At 36.4% G+C, this 21,349-nt stretch overlaps 1 protein-coding gene across 4 annotated transcripts in view; it reads left to right on the top strand.

The window, feature by feature from the left end:
* The window catches only part of AP4E1 (adaptor related protein complex 4 subunit epsilon 1), a 66,433-nt gene extending 45,866 nt beyond the window's left edge, over positions 1-20,567 (top strand). For 3 of the 4 annotated variants that reach the window (XM_036843161.1, XM_036843164.1, XM_036843165.1), the window contains 6 exons: positions 5,087-5,210; positions 9,091-9,349; positions 12,846-13,403; positions 14,530-14,720; positions 16,238-16,395; positions 17,415-20,566. In XM_036843161.1, coding sequence (XP_036699056.1) covers positions 5,087-5,210; positions 9,091-9,349; positions 12,846-13,403; positions 14,530-14,720; positions 16,238-16,395; positions 17,415-17,575 — 1,451 coding nt within the window. In that variant the 3' untranslated portion in view covers positions 17,576-20,566. Of the gene's footprint in view, positions 1-5,086; positions 5,211-9,090; positions 9,350-12,845; positions 13,404-14,529; positions 14,721-16,237; positions 16,396-17,414 lie in introns of all 4 variants that reach the window. The other variant, XM_036843163.1, reaches the window with a different exon arrangement.
* The last annotated feature ends 782 nt before the right edge of the window (positions 20,568-21,349 follow it).

The following is a 21,349-nucleotide window of genomic DNA, read 5'->3' as shown; positions in this document are numbered from 1 at the left end:
CCAGGACCAGATGGCTTCACAGGTGAACTCTGTCAAACAATTAGAGAAGAGCTAACACCTATCCTTCTCAAACTCTTCCAAAATATTGCAGAGGGAGGAACACTCCCCAACTCATTCTACGAGGCCACCATCACCCTGATACCAAAACCAGACAAAGATGTCACAAAGAAAGAAAACTATAGGCCAGTATCACTGGTGAACATAGATGCAAAAATCCTCAAAAAAATACTAGCAAACAGAATCCAACAGCACATTAAAAGGATCATACACCATGATCAACTGGGGTTTATTCCAGGAATGCAAGGATTCTTCAATATATGCAAATCAATCAACGTGATACACCATATTAACAAATTGAAGGAGAAAAACCATATGGTCATCTCAATAGATGCAGAGAAAGCTTTCGACAAATTCAACACCCATTTATGATAAAAGCCCTGCAGAAAATAGGCATAGAGGGAACTTTCCTCAACATAATAAAGGCCATATATGACAAACCCACAGCCAACATTGTCCTCAATGGTGAAAAACTGAAACCATTTCCGCTAAGATCAGGAATAAGACAAGGTTGCCCATTCTCACCACTATTATGCAATATAGTTTTGGAAGTTTTAGCCACAGCAATCAGAGAAGAAAAAGAAATAAAAGGAATCCAAATTGGAAGAGAAGAAGTAAAACTGTCACTGTTTGCAGATGACATGATACTATACATAGAGAATCCTAAAGATGCTACCAGAAAACTACTAGAGCTAATCAATGAATTTGGTAAAGTAGCAGGATACAAAATTAATGCACAGAAATCCCTTGCATTCCTATATACTAATGATGAAAAATCTGAAAGTGAAATTAAGAAAACACTCCCATTTACCATTGCAACAAAAAGAATAAAATATCTAGGAATAAACCTACCTAAGGAGACAAAAGACCTGTATGCAGAAAATTATAAGACACTGATGAAAGAACTTAAAGATGATACAAATAGTTGGAGAGATATACCATGTTCTTGGATTGGAAGAATCAACATTGTGAAAATGACTACTACCCAAAGCAATCTACAGATTCAATGCAATCCCTATCAAACTACCACTGGCATTTTTCACAGAAGTAGAACAAAAAATTTCACAATTTGTATGGAAACACAAAAGACCCCAAATAGCCAAAGCAATCTTGAGAACGAAAAATGGAGCTGGAGGAATCAGGCTCCCTGACTTCAGACTATACTACAAAGCTACAGTAATCAAGACAGTATGGTACTGGCACAAAAACAGAAACATAGATCAATGGAACAGGATAGAAAGCCCAGAGATAAACCCACGCACACATGGTCACCTTATCTTTGATAAAGGAGGCAAGCATATACAGTGGAGAAAAGACAGCCTCTTCAATAAGTGGTGCTGGGAAAACTGGACAGGTACATGTAAAAGTATGAAATTAGAACACTCCCTAACACCATACACAAAAATAAACTCAAAATGGATTAAAGACCTAAATGTAAGGCCAGACACTATCAAACTCTTAGAGGAAAACATAGGCAGAACACTCTTTGACATAAATCACAGCAAGATCCTTTTTGACCCACCTCCTAGAGAAATGGAAATAAAAACAAAAATAAACAAATGGGACCTAATGAAACTTAAAAGGTTTTGCACAGCAAAGGAAACCATAAACAAGACCAAAAGACAACCCTCAGAATGGGAGAAAATATTTGCCAATGAAGCAACTGACAAAGAATTAATCTCCAAAATTTACAAGCAGCTCATGCACCTCAATAACAAAAAAACAAACAACCCAATCCAAAAATGGGCAGAAGACCTAAATAGACATTTCTCCAAAGAAGATATACAGATTGCCAACAAACACATGAAAGAATGCTCAACATCATTAATCATTAGAGAAATGCAAATCAAAACTACAATGAGATATCATCTCACACCGGTCAGAATGGCCATCCTCAAAAAATCTAGAAACAGTAAATGCTGGAGAGGGTGTGGAGAAAAGGGAACCCTCTTGCACTGTTGGTGGGAATGTAAATTGATACAACCACTATGGAGAACAGTATGGAGGTTCCTTAAAAAACTAAAAATAGAATTACCATATGACCCAGCAATCCCACTTCGGGACATATACCCTGAGAAAACAATAATTCAAAAAGAGTCATGTATCACAATGTTCATTGCAGCTCTGTTTACAATAGCCAGGGCATGGAAGCAACCAAAGTGTCTGTCGACAGATGAATGGATGAAGAAGGTGTGGCACATATATACAGTGGAGTATTACTGAGCCATAAAAAGAAATGAAATTGAGTTATTTGTAGTGAAGTGGATGGACCTAGAGTCTGTCATACAGAGTGCAGTAATTCAGAAAGAGAAAAACAAATACCGTATGCTAACACATATATATGTAATCTTAAAAAAAAAAAAGAAAAAATGGTTCTGAAGAACTTAGGGGGAGGACAGGAATAAAGACACAGACATAGAGGATGGACTTGAGGACACGAGGAGGGGGAAGGGTAAGCTGGGACGAAGTGAGAGAGTGGCATGGACATATATACACTACCAAATGTAAAATAGATAGCTAGTGGGAAGCATCTGCATAATACAGGGAGATCAGCTCGGTGCTTTGTGACCACCTAGATGGGTGGGATAGGGAGGATGGGAGGGAGACGCAAGATGAAGGGGATATGGGGATATATGTATATGTATAGCTGATTCACTTTGTTATAAAGTGGAAGCTAACACACCATTTTAAAGCAGTTATACTCCAATAAAGATGTTAAAAAAAAACGAAATTAAAATAGAAAAAATAAATAAAAAAATAAAAGAACTGCAATACAAGGTAAGATAAAGAAGGAGTGTGCATATAATCAAAGCCTCTAAAGTCACAAAGGATACAAACACGTTAAATATTGAATTACTCACTTATGTCCAGGATAGTTTATATTTTTATCTCTCATCTGGATTACTTTTAGTAACTCCGCTGACTCTCAAGGACTCTCTCTGCTTCCAGCTCATGCTTTCTTTTCTGTATGAATTGCCCTTTTTCCTCATTCTTCATCTGGTTAACTTCTACATATTCATTAAGTTGCAATTCAGCCATCTTCTTCCTTCTCCTCACTCTTTCTGCATACCATTAGTCTCTTCCTGCTTCCCAATTTGCACATGAGCTCTTGTTCATCTAGTTAACTATCTCCAATTTTGTCCCTTCTAGTCATTCCTCTCTGTAAGGATCTTGGCAAATTTTCACTTAAGAATGAAAATAATGTGGTTTGAACTTCTTTCTCTATGTTGAACCTTTCTCGGCCTTTCTTAGATGACAGTCTTTAATTTTTTTGTCTCAGGATTGGAATTTTATCTGACTATTCTCCAGGTATTGTCCTCTTCCATGTCTAGTCTTTTTTTCCTCTATTTTCAAACTCTTTAATTTTGAATTCTTTCTGCTCTTTGCTTAAACTTTTTATCTTTACTTGCTTTTTGCCTTAAACTCTTAAAACATTTCTTGAGCTCTTCACTGTTCCTGGAAGTGTCAGTGCAGAGGCTGGATGACTGACTGTCACAGATGCTATTTAAAAGAGACCAATATGGGATAGAAGGTTAAACCAGATGATTGGAAAGCTTAAAATGAGAGGATATTCTATCTGAAAAGGACCTTAGATTTAGACAGGTGGTTTCCAAACATGATTTAGAATCAGACTCACATAGAGAGTTTTAAAAAAATGATACAGATTTTTGAGACCTACTCTTATACCTTCTGTAACTATATCTCTGAAAGCCTGGTTGTGTGTATAAAAAGATATGTGAGAGATTCTGTGACGTCAGCTTGTTCCTAGTTATCAAATCAGCACTTGGAAATTGCTGACCTAGTCCAAACCCTTCACTTTACAAAGAAATCAAGATCTAGTTCATAACCTAGTTAACACCCAACCTACATCAAGAACTGGTTCTCCTGATTATTAATTAGCCCATTTTTTTTTATAGTGAACAGTCATTCCTCTTTTATATCATTCATTTAGCTAACAAACAAGCTAATTTATTTAGTACTCTTTGGATTAGGTGCTGTTTCCTTTGAAGGAGACAGTGTAATATAATGGTTGAGAGTGCAGTCCTGGAACCAGAGTATCTGATTTCTCATTTGCCTCTTTCATTTCTTGTCTTTGTACTCTTCGGTGACTTCTTGGCAAGCTCTTTGCCACAGATTCCTCATTTGTAAAATAAGGATAATAATTACAGAAGTTCATATTTTATTTTCTAAGATACTTCTTATAATTTAAGAAGGTCCTTTGTATTATAATCCAGACAGTCCAAAGAGATAATGTGCCAGTTAGGATTAAGTTTAGCTAAATAGCATATTAGAAAACAGAGAAAGCAGGGCTTTATACAAGGCAGAGGGTTATTGCTCTTTCCCATTAAAGAAATCCGGAAGTAGGCAGCCTAGTATTGATGATGGTTTTTTATGAACATAAAAGAGGAAGGAAGAGAGGAAGTTTTTTCTTCCAGGAGGATTCCTCCCAGAAGTTGTACACAAAATGTGTACAAAGGAAAGGAAAGGAATCTGAACCTGGGTAAACGTTGTTTACCTTGTTTACTTGCTGGGTAAACCAAAGCAAAGGAATCTGAACCTGGGTAAACCTTGTTCTTTGTCTGTAAGGGGGATTTCACATTGAGGGCTCCATCAGTCCAGTTGGTACAGGAATGTGCCTAAGAGCATTTTGTTAAACAGAAACATGGTCAGCTCTTCATTCATAGTTCATTAAACATTTTTGCATGAGAGCAGCAACTTTGCAGTAGACCTGGTTTATCAGTTGTCTTTCCTAATTGAATTCTTTTTTAGCTTTTAAGGGTGGTAAAAAGATAAAAATGAAAGACTGTCTTTGATTAACTAATTGTATGAAGACTGTAGTAGAGATTTAATAAATCATAGCTGCTTTATTATTATTGCTATAAATGTTTGATTAGATCATTTCCAAAGTCCCTTCCAGTTTAAAAATTGTCACTGGATTCTAGTCTTCAATTATTTTATTTTTTGCTTTTTTTTCATAATTTTTGCTTTGTTTTAAATATGAACCTCTGTTGTTGTTTTAAAATTCTAGTTCTCAGTTTTGAACCATATGGACTCTCCTTTTCTTCATCTGGCTTCTCTGGACGACAGTCTCCTGCTGGCATTTCTCTTGGTTCAGATATATCTGGGAATAGTACAGATACCGGGCTAAAAGAGTAAGTTCCTTTCTTATTAAAATTGAGAACATGGGAGTGTTTAAATGTCTTTACATGTTGAAGGATTCCTGAAAGCTAAATTCTGCATGGGTTGTTGTTTCAGCTGTTTCTATTTATTGCTGTCAGGGTATTGATAGTGTATAGCCTGTCCTTGTACTTTAAGAGAGCTTGCTTACTTCCAAGACAGTATAGAATGTATACAAGCTTTACACATAGTAATGATGTGTGTGTTATTACTACATATCATGCATACACACACACATATATTTTTAAAGAAGTGTATCAGAACTCATATACCCAGGTGAGGTGACTGTTCATATCATTCTGCATTCTCATAATCTACTTCTTATAACCATCTCATTGGAAGATTGACGAATATATAGATGAACATAAAGATGATGACTTCACTTGAGAAAGCTGTGTGCTTTGCTCAGAATGCTTTCAGAGCTTCTTTCCAGCCACCTTGAAAACTGGTGATACATTTGTCTAAATGTCTTAACATAGAGTCAAATCTTCATCCTTTTTAGGTAAATTTTGATTTTGGAAATATGAATAAATTACTAGAAATATGATTAAGTTAATAAAATGAGATAATGTATGTAAAGTGCCTCATACAACCCAGTACGTAATAAATGATCAATAAATGGTAGCTACTAAAATTAATAATTGTCATTGCTATCATTATTGTTATTATCCAAAAGCTGAATTGACTACATAAAATTAGTAGTCAAGCTGGATAACTTTGGTCAGTATACCAGTGTGACATAAAGTAATGAAAATGGCTTTCTTGTTTGTGAAGGAGCTTCTTCTAAGAGTTCAAAAATGTTTTGGGTAATGACAACATTGTTAGAATAAATGATAAAATCTCAAAGGTGACAACTTTGAAAGATGACATTTGAACAGACTCAGTAACCTTATTTTATGTTCGTCTTTGCATTTGTCAGTCTTCCAGTGATATGGTTATAAGAAGTATTTATCAGAAGAATGACACATAGATTATGAGGAATGTAGAATGATATGCTAATTGAAATGGCATAAGTTCAAAATCTCTCTCTTAGCCTTTTTTTTCCTGCTCTGTTGACACCCTTTTCTTTCCCAGACATTTAATTTCAGTATTATAAGCATGGGGAGCAGATACGGTTTGTGAGCATGTGATGGTGGTGGTGATAGCAATTAAGTGCCTCAAACAGGGAATAGAGGGGCAAGGGAAGGAGAGACAGAAACCCTCCAAACCCAGGGAGGAAACGTAGTCCCTTTTGCCTGCACAACAGATGATGGCATCTGCTTTTTTAGTATTGAACTAGGATCTGGCGGACTTGACAGGGCCTTGTAAACCCTGTATGTGTACATGTACTACCCTCAGAGAAATGACATTTGGCAAAGCTGCTCAGGAATTATACATATGCTGTATTATCATGAAATGCAACATGAGGGATGAATTTAAAATTTCTTTCCAAAGAGGACCACAGCTCACACATTATTTCAGATTAGGAACCTAAGTGGTAATTGGCAAGGTGAATCAGCTTTAGAGAGGAGATGATCATTCTTCTGCAGTCTCTGGCAAGCTGAGAATAAAGTGGGGCAAGCCCAATTTAGCATTTCTTACCTTAAGCCCTATTACGGAGCAGCACCCTACCGCAAATGGGAATTTCTAGAGCTCAAAGTACATTCCTAATCTTTTGAAGGTTGCTTGGCCATAATCTACATCTGTGTTTGAATGGTCTGATTAAAAACAGCACAAAGGTATACCATATAAAACCATTAATTATATTATTATTGTCAAAATCCAGGCAAAGATGACTTATGTTTAAAAATTTTTTTACGGTATGTTTCATATCATAAAGAGGCATATTTTGTGTATGAAATGGCTTTATGCTGCTCTCTTATTTATCTACCTCCTTTTTAGACTTTCTGTATGTAATGCATGACAGTGAAAATTTATGTTGATAATAGGCATATATGCAGGCTCCTTTTTCCTCCCCTTCTCATTTTTGCCTGTTATTGTGGGTTGAATTCCCTGGGAAGTGCATTCCAAGGTGGAATTTAGCATGCAGAATATTAAGGAGTGCCCTTGGCATCAACAACTGTGGAAGGAAGGGAAAAGAAGAGGGTTTGGGCAGAGGAAGAAGTTAAGAAGCAATGCAGTGCCAACAACAGTGTCTGCTGACCGCATAGGAAGCTCTGAAGCTAGAATGGCCCATCTGAGCTCTCCTGAGTTGGGCTAAAACGGGTGGCCAGGACTCTATACTTCTGTTCATCAATTATTGGATATGGGCTGCCCTGGAAAAGGGCATGATCTGCAGTTGAGGTGACTCTCTGCAACTGAGGCAAATCCCTAAGGGTGCTATGCTCCTAACAGCTGTGCCAACAAAGTCCTTCATTGAAGGGGGATCTGGATGGAACATCCCAGGGTCTACCACACCTACCTTTTTTTAGTTAAACTAATATTTGAATCATTTGGGGAGTTGCTCTTTTTTATTCCCCCCCCCCCCAATAATTAAAGGATATGTTTTGGTAAACAGGGTTACAAAAAACACTGTAATCCTGCTGTGGGTATTCATGAATCCTTTTGAGTTGTTGCTGTTGAGCATCCTAGAAATGCTGGGGTCACATTAAGGGTTCCCCTGATGACTTTTTTGTCTGCTCACACAAGATCAACCAGTTTTCTTCTAAGAGGTTTGATAGATAACTAACAGTTTTGGTTTTTTTTTTAACTTTTTAGAAAACTCTTTTGGTACCTGAAAGAAAGGGACGAATGAAGATATTTGTAAAGGAACATTCAGCAATAAAATTCATTGAGTAGGAATGGACTAATTCCCTATAGGGCGTTCTTTATTAACATTAGACTTTATTTTAGCCAGTTGGTGCTTAATAGCGTTAGTTCTTCACTCAGTATGAAGTATAATGATCTGTTTTTGTTTCTGGCATACTACAGAAAATCAAACTGACTATGATTCCAACAAATTAAAATGGAATAATAGTACAGATATTTCTCAATCCTTCTTTTAGATTCATTTCACGATCTGCCTATCTTGTAGTACAAATTTTAAAAATTCAGTTTTGGATCATGAGAGGGATACTTAAATGAGCCAGTGCCAAGGACACATGGTTCTTATATGAAAACAATAGAGGCAGTCTTTGGCTGTTTCAGCCTGCACTTATGATTCACAGCTGTAGCTTTTGGGACAACAGTAGGTGAGTCCTAATTCTAATCACAACTTTTTTCTTTTTCATCTCAGATATAAAAAAACTCCTAACCTTCATGCTTTTTCCAAAAATACTACTGTTTTCTTCTACAGATCAAACCTCATTCGTTTTTATAAATGTACATTTATAATAGTTGAAAGTGTAGCTTGTGCTCACATTGAGAAAACCTTGTGGATTAAAGGTAAATTTACACATAGGAGTAGATTAGAATGATTTTTTTTTTTTTTTTTTTCAACAGGATTTTATGTAGTGAATTTATGTAGTGTTAATTCCTTCACTGAATGATTATAGGTATGAAACTTACATCATTTCTGATCTTTAACCCATCAGAATTAAAGATATTTTTGAAAAGTCAATAGGTGAAAGGAACTGATTTACAGTAGTTCTATTTTTGGACATCTTATTCAAGGAATTGAATGAAAATTAAATAATATGAAATTTTTAACTAAGTCTAGAGTTCTGTTGCCTTAAATCTTTTGGTTGAAGAGTTAAGGGAGGTTGGCTATAACTAAAATAAAATCTAAAGATCTAGGTTTTATTTCTGGCACATAGAATATAATATGAAAGCTGTTTCTAAAAGGTCATGACAATGATGTGTTTTTAAAAACGCCTCAAGAAGGTAACTATTTAGCAATTATTTAAATTGACTTGATTTCATTATCAATCTCCTTAGGACAAATAGCTTGAAGCTGGAAGGTATAAAGAAATTGTGGGGGAAAGAGGGCTATCTTCCCAAGAAGGAAAGCAAAACTGGTGATGAAACAGAAGCTCTGCCAGTTCCTCAAGAGAATATAATAATGGAGAATGTAGATCAAATTATAACAAAAAAGGATCAATCTCAAGTCCTTACCCAATCTAAACAGGAGAAAGAAAAGCAGCTGCTGGCATCATCATTATTTGTTGGACTAGGATCAGAAAGTACAATCAATTTGGTAAGTAGTCAGTTATATTCCTTTGAGAATCTGTGTTCCCTGTTTTGAACAAAAAAACTGGCTCTACAAAAGCTCATGGCTGTTATCTATACACATGGTAGGAATGGCTTCCCCAGCTCCAGAGCCACCAGTGACATACCTTTTATATTCCTGAAAGAGAAAATCTAATTGGCTCAGCTTCAGTCAGGTATTCTCTTTAATCCAGTCAGTTGGGGCAAGAGTCCGGGTCCAAATTAAGTTACAAATATGACCATGTGTATTCTCACCCCCACTGTTGGAGAGGACAGGTCTCAGTGGAAAGGGGACTTGATGGAAATATTACCAATAGTAATAGTTCAAAGATATTGATATGTCTGTGGAAAAAGTACTTCTTAAAATGGTATTTTTAATAGTGAAAAAGAGGAATCAATTTTGATGTCCTAACAGGAGAATTGGTACATAAATTATACTAGCTCTGAATATTACTTCGTCATTAAAAATGATAAATACTGCATTGTAAAATTAATACTTATATATTAAGCAAAAAAAGCAGAATATGAAGTTTTACTTATACCTTGCTTAAAACTGTTAAGATAAAAGTATATTGAGGTTGAAAGGAATTATACAAAAATGAAAATTATATTCAGACATTATGATTATTATTTTCAAAACTTTTTATGCCGATATATTATTCTCTTAGTAAAAAAATGAAAAACTGGAGTGAAGGACAAGTGCTATTTTTGAGTGTCTGAGAATTCCACATGTAATTTTCTGTTTGGTGGGCAGATGATCCCACCTAGTGCAAAACTGTGATTAGAGCTATATTTTCTTCAGTTTTACATCATCACAGTTCTTTCATCCTCCATTTCCCTTGGTGGAATTTCCCTTCATCTCTGTCAACACTAGGCCAGTCTCTAGGCTACACTCTTTGCCTGTATCTCTTTCTTTTTTAGATCCCATTTTTTTCAGACTTGATATTCCTTTTTAAGAAAAAGCAAATTCAGCCTAAAAGTATTAATAAGTGTCTTAATGCTGTTTCAGTCAGCATTTGTAGTTCAGCAGCAGAGTGACTGATTTTGGGTCTTTGAGCTGTTCCAGCAGGCCGTGCTGAGGGTACCAGAGAATGATCTGGCACTGATAGGGCAAGTTCTCAGTGGTCAGAGTGCATCAAGTTCAGAGTGCATTCAGGCTTATGGAGCCCTGATTTATGAACCTCATTGCTGGTGTTGAAGGATTCCTGCCTTCTCAACGAAGTGCATAGCTTTCAGTTAGAGTCTTTCTCTGGAGAACATTCAGGGTGATAAATTAATTACCAGACTTTTTTGTGGTGGGCTTGAAATCAGAAATGTAATTAGGATGTTTTTCTATTTAAGTTAGGTTAAATCCTTTTTGGGTTACCCCTTACATTTTTCTTTTCCCCTCAGCTATCACTAGAATAGTTGAAAAAAAAAAAAAAGAGGTTATTTCCCTGTTTTATGGGGCTGTGAATTCTGTGAGGAGCTATAACTCAGACGGCACCTTGCAGAAAGGAGGGGAAGCAAATAATTACATAAAATTAGCATGTATTCTCTTACCCCTCATCCCCAACTTTTCCTCTCTCACTCGGGCAAAGCAGACAGGATTGGCACTGAATATGCTTCATCTGTATCATAAGTCCTTCTGCATGGCTGCTTTTCTCTAGCAATCCTATTCTCTTCTGATTTTTCTGGTGTTTAAGGTTCTCAGTTACATAGATCTAGGCTGTATTGAGTATTTCATTTTAACTAGCTTTTAGGTCTGTGGTCCGTTTTGAGTTAATTTTTTTACATAGTTCACTGTAGGGGTTAAGGTTTTTTTTTTTTCTTCCCATCTTTGCCTTTTATTTCACCTTCATTTAAAAAAGTATTTTCTCTGGGTTGTGAACCTGAGGTTGACTGTTTCTTTTCTTTAAGTAATTTAACAAAGATGTCTCTCTGGTGTCTTCTGGCTTGTGTAACTTCTAACTAACAGCAGATTAGACAGTGCAGAAGAAAAGATCGGGGACTTCCCTGGTGGTCCAGTGGTTAAGACTCCACACTCCCAATGCAGGGGGCCCGTGTTTGATCCCTGGTCAGAGAACTAGATCCTACATCCTGCAACTAAAAGATCCCACATGCCGCAACAAAGATCCCGTGTGCCACAGCTAAGACGCAGCACATCCAAATAAATAAATAAATAAATATTTTAAAAAGTAAAGATCATATACTTGAAGACAAAGTAATAGAAACTATCCAAAATGAAATACAGAGAGAAAGAAAAGACAAAACAAAAAACAAAAAACCCAGAGCATCAGTGGCCTGAGGAACAATATTGAGCAGTCTAGTGTACATCTAATTCGAGTCCCATGGCTACTGGAAATGGAAGTCCTCCTCTCCCCACAACCCCCAACTTTTAAAATTAATTAATTAATTAATTTTGGCTGCACTGGGTCTTCTCTAGTTGTGGTGTGTGGGCTCTCTAGTTGCAGCATACAGGCTCTAGAGCACGTGGGCTCAGTAGTTGTGGCACATGGACTTAGTTGCGGTATGTGGGATCTTAGTTCCCCAACCAGGGATCAAACCTGGAGCATGGAGTCTTAACCACTGGACCTCCAGGGAAGTCCCCCAACTTGTTTTCATTTTTGTGTTAAAATAATGTTAATTCTTGTTTGATGGCTTCTGAATTGAAAGGTAGGAGACAAACTTAGCTGCTGAGACTTGGAAGAGAGCTAGAATTCTGGTTAACTAGAATCGTGTGAAGGGTGGCCACTCAGTGTTAAAGCCCCCAGGAGGATGAACTTAAAGTAGACCCAGTCTGCTGCACTGATTCTACATAGAACTTTGTGAGGCAAGGGGGCACTTGAGCCATCACTCTTCTTAGATGGATTCGCAGACATTTCCTTGGGAGGCTTAGCTCAAGAATGGCAAGTTTGCTGTTCCCATCTCCTGAGTCTGTACCAGACATCACTAGTTATTTTTAGAATTCTTTCCTGCTGTGTGTTCCAGTCAGCCACACTAGCTGATTCTTGAGGTGAAGTCAGTTTTTCTTCCCTGTTTATCGACTCACAGGTCATGAAAACAGGATTATTATAGATTACTGAACCAAAGTTTGACCCATCCCTGTATTTGAGGGTATCTCAGCTTCTACAGGACAACTCTGGAAACTCAAAAAATGGCTAGCTTTCTCACTGTTTTTAATTTGTGCAGTTCTGTACTCTAGTTTTCTTAAGTCTAACAAGTTTTTAGAATTGTTCATGATTGACTTTTTGACCTTATTTCTTTTTCTGATTTTATGTGTTTTTAGTGAGAGATAGATTTAGCTTACTAGTTCAAAGTTATGTAGCTGTCAGAATTTTAGGACTTAACATTTTATTCATCTCTGAATTTTTGTTAATCTATGCTTTATAGGTAGAACCTTAGCAAGTTAGTACATTGCTCATTTGAAATTATAAAAAAAGAGTTTAAAACTCATGACTTCGTAGAATGGTTTCTTTTTCTATTATTATGTTTTGTCTTTGCAGCTAGGAAAAGCAGATACCCTTTCTCACAAGTTCAGAAGAAAATCAAAAGTCAAGGAAACCAAAAGTGGTCAAACAACCACTGCTCAAAATATGACCCGTTCTTCCTTTAGTTCTTCATCAAATGTGACTTATGAAGAAGACTATTATTTGGATAATTTGCAGGATAGAGGAGACAAAGAAGTAAAGAAATTTTCTCTTAATTCAGAACTTTTGGATTCTGAGTCACTCACAGAACTGCCCTTGGTTGAGAAAATCTCAAATTGCAGGCTGTCTACACCCTCTTTGTTTGCTGATAACAACATGGAAGTTTTTCACCCTCCTCAGTCCACTGCAGCCTCACTTGCCAATGAAATCTCTTTAGCTTCTTCTTTGTTGGAAGAAACTACTGAACACATGCATTCAGATCTTATGGAGGTCTGTGATAATGAAACCATATCAGTGTCTTCTTACAAAATTTGGAAAGATGAGTGTTTGTTGATGGTCTGGTCAGTTTTTAATAAGAGTGCTTCAGAACTGAAAAGTGCTAACTTAGAAATTGCTCCTGCAGAAAATTTCAAGGTAAGACAATGAATTACTTAATGTTTCTTAGTGTAAGAAACATTACTTAATGTTTCTGCTGTTGACTCATCTGATGGCTTGTAAATTTCTCCCACATCCTTCTTTCCTCTTTAGCAAAAACAGTGAAAGGTGTGACAGATTGTTTTATTATTTTAAGTCGGAAAAATTTATTCAAAACAGACAAGGAAACATAATAAATACGTATTGGGGAAGACTGAGAAAACTGACCCAATTTCTTTTATGAGCTAGAATGCATTGAATGGGATACCACCTGGGCCTGACCTGGGCAGAAGTTCCTGACTGTAGATGTGCATTAGAATCACCTGTGGAACTTAAAAACACAAAACAAAACCCAATTCAGTTGTCTGAGCTTTACCACCAGAGCTTGAGTAAAGGTGGAGAATGAGAGGGAAAGATTTTTTTTTTTTGCACTCTCCCAGCTTTAAAAATCTGGTGCTAGGGACTTCCGTGGTGGTCAAGTGGTAAAGAATCCACCTTCCAATGTAGGGACACAGGTTCGATCCCTGGTCAGGGAACTAAGATCCCACATGCCCCAGGGCAAGTAAGCCTGCGCACCACAACTACTGAGCTCACGTGCCTCAACAAGAGCCCGCGTGCAGCAAACTATAGAGCCCGCACGCCCTGGAGCCTGTGCGCCACAACTAGAGAGAAGCCCGTGCACCACAGCGAAGAGGCTGCATGCCACAACAAAAGATCCCACATGCCTCAACGATCCCACATACCTCAGTGAAGCTCCTGCATGCCACAGCTAAGACCTGATGCAGCCAAACAAAACAAATTAATTAAAAAAACAAACTGGTACTAGCTAGTATTGAGAGCCACATGACTAGAGTTTAATCTGTTTTTTGTTGTTGTTAAACCATACAGACATTTTCATTGTAATGCTATTTGTTACATAATTCTGACCTGTGTATTATTATTTCTTAATTATCTGTGCTAGTGAATTTTTCTCAAGTGAAGTTGTCAGTTATCTTCATGGTGTGGCTTGTTATTAACATCTCACAATTGTATGCTTTTGTACCACTTCAATTAGATAGAAAATTGTTATTCATATGATAGCCTGTATTGATCCCTTCTTCAATACTTACATTACTTTTATTTACAGATCACTGAGCAACCTGGATGCTGCTTGCCTGTAATAGAAGCAGAAAGCACCAAAAACTTTCAATACAGTGTGCAGATGGAAAAACCTTTCACAGAAGGGAATCTTTCTGGTTTTATAAATTATCAAGTGATGGATACTCATTCTGTTCAGCTCGAATTTTCAGTAAACTTATCACTATTAGATTTCATTAGGTAAATATTTTTTAGAATATTAATTCAAGTTATTCATTCAGCAAATATTTATTAGGCCTCTTCTCTGGACAGAGCACTGTACTAGGTGCTAGGGAGTGTAACAACTCAAAACTACACATACCCCTACATTTAGGGAGTGTTCAGTCTAGGGAGGAGACATCGAACAATCACATAAATGCATGTATAATTGTGAATTGTGCTATGAACAGGAGGTAAATGGTATGATGGGCCATTATAATGTGGGACCTGATATAGGTTCGAGTTGGCTAGTGATCTTGGAGAACTTCTGAGAGAAAGTAATATTAAAGTAATGTTTAAACTGAAATAATTTCAAAGATTCTGCCTGACTTTTTTAAAAGCTTTTAAAGTTTCTTTCATTTGTGTTTCATTTATTTGATTAATTCTTTCATAAAGTCTGTTCATTAAGTTTTAGAGATCTGCAAGAAAATGGCTCAACAAAGTTACTAAACTTTTATTAGACATACAGTATTTAATATTATACTAGCATTGTGCAGTTACCCAAATAATTGCAAACAACCTTTTAACCCTTCAGCTCTTGTTTAGTATTATGAATATATTATACTATATTCAAACATTTTTTAAAATGAAGGCTGCCTGAACCAATAATGCAGAATACCAATGAATATCTGTAAAAAAATTTTTTTAACCTTCACACATCTACCTGTGTTAGACTACTATAATTTTTGCCCATTCTTTAAAGTCTTTTAGTAAGAACATGTTTATCAATCTGTCAGAGTATTTATTTATACCTGTGTTGCTGAAAAGATAGAATCTAGCCTTCAAAAAACTTACATTCTGTGACTATGAAGGTATGTCCCATGGTGAGCATTAGTAACCTGAAGAAGCACAACATATATGACACAGACGGTTCTTCTGTGCTTATTAATAAAATCCTCTGTATCTTAAAAAAATATTTTTCCTAATTATAAATTCAATACATAAAGATTTAAATGCTACAGAAAAATATAAGTAGAATATAAAAATTTCCTATAATTCCTCCCAGAGATACCCCATTGTTAACTATTTGATCTTCAGTCACCTGAACCATTTAAAAAATACATTTATTAAAATCCTTTCTCTTGGTCCAGTTTGCTTAAGGTGCTAGGTCTTTATATTCTTACACTTGTACATGACTTTGATAGAGTATCTCATCCCCAAATCTAAAGTATACATGAAAGAAAAGTTTTATATTTGAATGATTCATGAAATTACTTGGTGAGATTTTACTGTAATGACTAATACTCAGAAAAAGAGAGAACTGGGTGATTTATTGAAAAGACATTTGTTCTTTAATAACATTTGCTTTCAGCATTTTCTTCAGGTTGGAAGATAATGGTAAGTATTCTAATCATATTTGGTTTAAAAAACATAGATTTTGTGGGATTTAGATTTACAATGATTTTTTTTATTCCCATGAGTCATTTGAAATGTATTTGTCTGTTTAGAATCATTTCATTCTTAATGGACATAAATCTAATTTTAAAAATTATTTTCAGGCCATTAAAAATCTCGACTGAAGACTTTGGTAAACTCTGGTTATCCTTCGCAAATGATGTGAAACAAAATGTAAAGATGTCAGAATCACAAGCTGCTCTGCCTTCTACCTTAAAGGCCCTGCAACAGGAACTAAGACTTCATGTTGTTGACATTATAGGTTTGTAGTGTTCTAAAAAGGCAATCTTGTGTTTATAGGGGCTTTCTTACAATCAGAAAACAAATCAACTCTTATAAGTATCAGATTTCTTAGAGCTGTATTTCATGTTATGAGTATCTTTCAGATAAGTGTGTTGTTCAGACTTTATTAAAGAATTTTTTTGTGTTGTAAAATATACATAACAAAATTTACCATTTTAACCATTTTTAAATGTACAGATTAGTGGCATTAAATACATTCATGTTGTGCAGCCATTGCCACCATCATCTCCAGAACTTTTTCCTCTTTCCTAACTAAAACTGTACCCATTAAACACTAACTCCCCATTGCCCCTCCCTCTCCAGCCCTTCACAACCACCATTCTATTTTCTGTCTCTATGAATTTGACTACTCTAGTTACCTCATCTAAGTAGAATCATACAATATTTGTCCTTTTGTGACTGACTGATTTCACTTATCATAATGTCTTCAAGGTTCATCCATGTTATGTGTCAAAATTTCCTTCCTTTTTAAGCCTGAATATTCCATTTTACGAATATACCACATTTGTTTATCCGTTAATCTTTTGATGGACACTGGGGTTGCTTCCACCTTTTGGCTATCGTGAATAACGCTGCTTTGAACATGGGTATACAAATAAATCTGTGTTTGGGTCCCTGCTTTCAGTTCTTTCGGTTATATACCCAGAAGTAGAATTGCTGAGTCATATGGTAATTCTATATTTAATTTTTGGAGAAACTGTCATGTTGTTTTCCACAGCAACTGCACCATTTACATTCAGCAATGCACGGGGGTTGCAGTTACTTCACATCCTCACCAACACTTATTTATTTATTTTGATAATCACCATCTTAATGGGTATGAACTAGTATCTCACTTTAGTTTTGATTTGCATTTCCTTAATGATCAGTGATGTTGAATATCTTTTCATGTGCTTATTGGCCATTTGTATATCTTCTTTGTAGAAATGTCTATTGAAGTCTTTGTATTAAAGAATTTCTCACTTTGTTTTGCTGTAGGCAATGAAGGGCTGTTGGCCTGTCAGCTGCTCCCATCCAACCCCTGCTTGCTGCATTTCCGAGTTCATGGTGACATGTTAGCCCTGTGGTTCAGATCCTCCTGCTCTACTCTTCCTGATTATTTACTATATCAGTGTCAAAAGGTGATGGAAGGATCCTAGCAGAAGCTCTGCTTATATTTTACTCCATCAAAATAAATGGTTTACATAGATAAACTTATTTACCAAAGTAAAAAGGACTCATGGTACTTCTAATGAAAATGGGGATTATTATAAGTTGTGGTTTTATGTGTTTTCTTTATGATTCCTGATCAAGAAAGATCCCCAAGAAACTGTACCCCTAACCTTTTACTCAGGATTGTACAGTATGTTTGGGTCCTAAAACAGTGACCTAAGCTAATGTTATAAACTGCTAATGATTTATATATCACTTAGTGTAGAGGGACTGAAAATATTTATTTTGTTATAAATAATTTTATAGCAGATTTACTCTAGTGCTAGCTGATTTATAGTAAAGCCAAGTCTCAGTTCTCTGCATTAATGGAAGGGAGACATGGACTTAATAATCCCAAATCGAATTCAAATTTGGCTTTGGAATGCAATGTATGCTTTTTGGTAGGCAAGTCATTACTTTCAATAATGTTTTGCTTAGATCAGTATTGAACTAAGTTGGCACAGCCCACACTAATAGTTCAGGAGATCCATGAGCATGTTGGATATTGGGGGGATCCAATCTGTGGTACAGTTTTTATTATAGGTAACTTGTTACACATAATTGCAGACAGTTAGGCTATAAAATTTGTTTCCACTTGTGTTTATTTTTAAAATTCAAAGTGAATCACTGTATTCTTGTTTTACAAACTCAGAGCCATTTACAAAATATTGTATAGAAACAAAACCTGTAAGAGCACACAGTACTAAAGCAAACAGGTATAAAAGGACTTTTTAGTTATGGCAAATATCTTAGTTTCCACTTGGGTTTTTTTTTTTTTGGCAAATTAAAATTTGTGATTAGAGTATAAACGGCAAAACCATCTTTCCTTGGCTTTGAGTCCACTAGTACTCAATGGATACAACCAGAAGAGTGACTGTCTAAGTATACCATACAGGTTCTTCAGTAAAATATATGATTTTTATGTTATAGTTGTGCCTATATATATGGCCTTTGTCAGAAAAGAGGTTAAGCCTAATATGAATGATAGACCAGAATCTTGAGATTATACATTAATGTTAAAAACTGAAATAGTATTTTATAAAACCTTATGGTGCTGTGGAAAATATTTATTATTTCACTTTTTCTGATACTTCACCATGGAAACTATTCAGGTAATATAGTTTTAAGTCATTGCAGTTAATACTCTGGTTAATTGGTACTGTTGATCACCCGGGTGTGGAATTGTGGTTTTAGGTTATCTCATTATTGATCATAGCTGATAAAGATGCTGAGGAGATTCCCCAATGCTGATAGAGTTCATTAGTCATTTGTGTTTAGCATATCTCTCCCTAAAAACAAAAGCAGCATTAAAAAAAATTAATTTATAAGTTATTCATTTAGAAAAAAAAACCTTGTTAATTTCATGCTTTTAAAAAACACACAGTAAAACCTTGCTGCAAGAGCAATGAGAAGTGGCTAGAATTTCCTGAGTAGGTTTCTTCTTTTGAATAGAAGATCAGATTCATCCTTAAGCTCCCAGAAGTGTCATGATGAAGGGAATGTGAATGATGGGGGAGTGGTGGACACTGGTGTCTAGACTCATCAGCTTTCTCTTTATTCCTGCCTCTGTCAGCAGCACCCTCCCACCCTACCTGGTTCTGCTGATACTCTGACAAAGAGATAGGAAGTGCCCTCTCACTTTGCAAAGGAATGTAGAGTGTGGCAAAAGAGGTGTTTCTGTTTTTTGTGTCCCTGCTTCCATGTGTTTGCGTGGTCACCAACGCTGGGTGTGGAGCAGTGGATGTAAGGTGCCCAGCAAGCAGATGGACAGCTAGCTGGGAGAGATTACAATGAGCTACTGTGCTGCTTTTTTACAGGGTGTTCATGGGTGACAGTAGCAGTTGTCATGAGAGACATGCTTGGCCTACAGCTCTGTCTGTTGGTGGGAAATGTGTAATGGTAGGTTAGGGCTGGGAGCATGATTTGGGGTCTGCCAAGGGGAACATGGTGTCACTTTTGTTCTTTCTAAACCCACTACTTAAAAAGTAGGGTAACAGAGTTTCTACTGAAATGTTTAGTAGAATGTTTACATTTTTATATTTTTATGGTTTTTAAAAACAGTAATAGGAAAGAGTAGATTTTAAAGAACTTTAGAGCAGTATATATTCTACCTAAACTAATTAATGTTTTAAGTTCTAGATCAGGCATCACCAACCTTTTTTGCATTGTAGGAGATGTGACCATGAAGTAGGAAGAACAATTTTTGTGGGCAGATCGTCTCTTTACCTTCTAGTCATAATTTAGTCAAGTAAAGGGGCAACATCTGGAGTGAGAGCTATTGTGGGGGAGACTCAGCTGTGTGAGTTCTGTGCTGGGCATCTTTGCTGAGCATGCATGTGGCAGCAAGTGTGAATCTGGGGAGAATGAAGGGAAGACAGGAAAGCCTTAAGAGCAGGTGGAGCAAGAAGGATCAGGCTCCCACCAGAATAGTCCCTGTGGAGTCAGGCAGATTAGTCTCAGGGGAATGTGGGCCCCCGAGTAAGGGTCCTTCTGAAAAAACTGCGGATGGAGGCCGAGCAGTTACCAAGTGCTAATGTGCCAAGCATGCCAAGCACCACAGACGCTCTGCAGAGGAGCATTATTCAAGACAATATTCTGTCGTCTACCAGAACAATTGTGGTGAAAATGCAGTATTTTATTTGTTCCTTTATTTTAGTTCATGTCATGAATATTTTAAAATATCGAGCTTTTTTTTTTTTTTTTTTTAATGGATAAATGTGGTCTTTGTCTCATGATTCTGAGTCACTAAAAGTGCACTGAACCTATTCACATGTCTTTTAAGGTGTTTGTTTTCAAAATTTAGGAGGGAAAAATGCAAGTGAATAACAACTTACCAGGCATTAATTACCTTATTTTGGAGTTGAATTCTGTAATTTGAAAAAGATCAGTTAAATGTGTAATAAATACAAAGTGATCTATATTGTTCTTTGGTCTATATGTTCTTTATCATCTAAATAGCTGAATAAAAGTAATACTATTCAGTAATTAGATAGGCATTAGCTAAAAAGAGCAGAAGCAATTGGAATGGGATGAAAAGAGTAATATACTCATTACAGCCCCAAAGAATGTCATCTAATTGGTTAAATGTATAGATAACTGCTCTTTCTGTATGATGTTCAGAGAAAACTTTATGGGCTTCCGACAGGTTAGAGCATGGATCGATCCTCAGGTGCCTGTCCCTATCCCCTGCTTTCATCCTGGCCTGACCAGAGCATTCAAAGCAGAGTGTTTTGTTTCTGTATTCCTCTCCTCAAGATGCAAGAAACACGGTAAGTCAGGTGGTGACTTAGTGTCCAAAGACTCTGAGTCTCCTGGCCATCTCTGTATTGTGTATCCTAAAACACAAAACTAGATCAGAAATGGTGTTTAAATCTCACTGGTGCCTCTTGTTGCCTATACTGTGTAGCAGAAAAAATGTTCTGAGACTTGAAACCCCATCTTTGGGCCACAGAAGGTAAAGGAGGTTTAAATGCCTCACACCCACTGCAGTAACTAAAAAGAAGGGTGGCCTGTAGCCAAATGGACTGGGGTTAATGATTATATGAAAGTTACTTGTTATGTGTGTGCATAATGAGAGACTGTGAGCTTTTTATGGTTAGGAACCGGGTGTGTATTTTTATGTCCCTTTTGCCTGGTACCTGACAGTCACTCAGTTTATTGAATGAATGACTAAAGAGACCTGTTCCCTCAAAATACGTAATCTGAGACCAGGTAATATCCAG

Source organism: Balaenoptera musculus, chromosome 2 (genome assembly GCF_009873245.2).
Source record: "Balaenoptera musculus isolate JJ_BM4_2016_0621 chromosome 2, mBalMus1.pri.v3, whole genome shotgun sequence".
NCBI lineage: Eukaryota > Metazoa > Chordata > Mammalia > Artiodactyla > Balaenopteridae > Balaenoptera > Balaenoptera musculus.
This window is presented reverse-complemented; position numbering and strand designations above follow the sequence as displayed.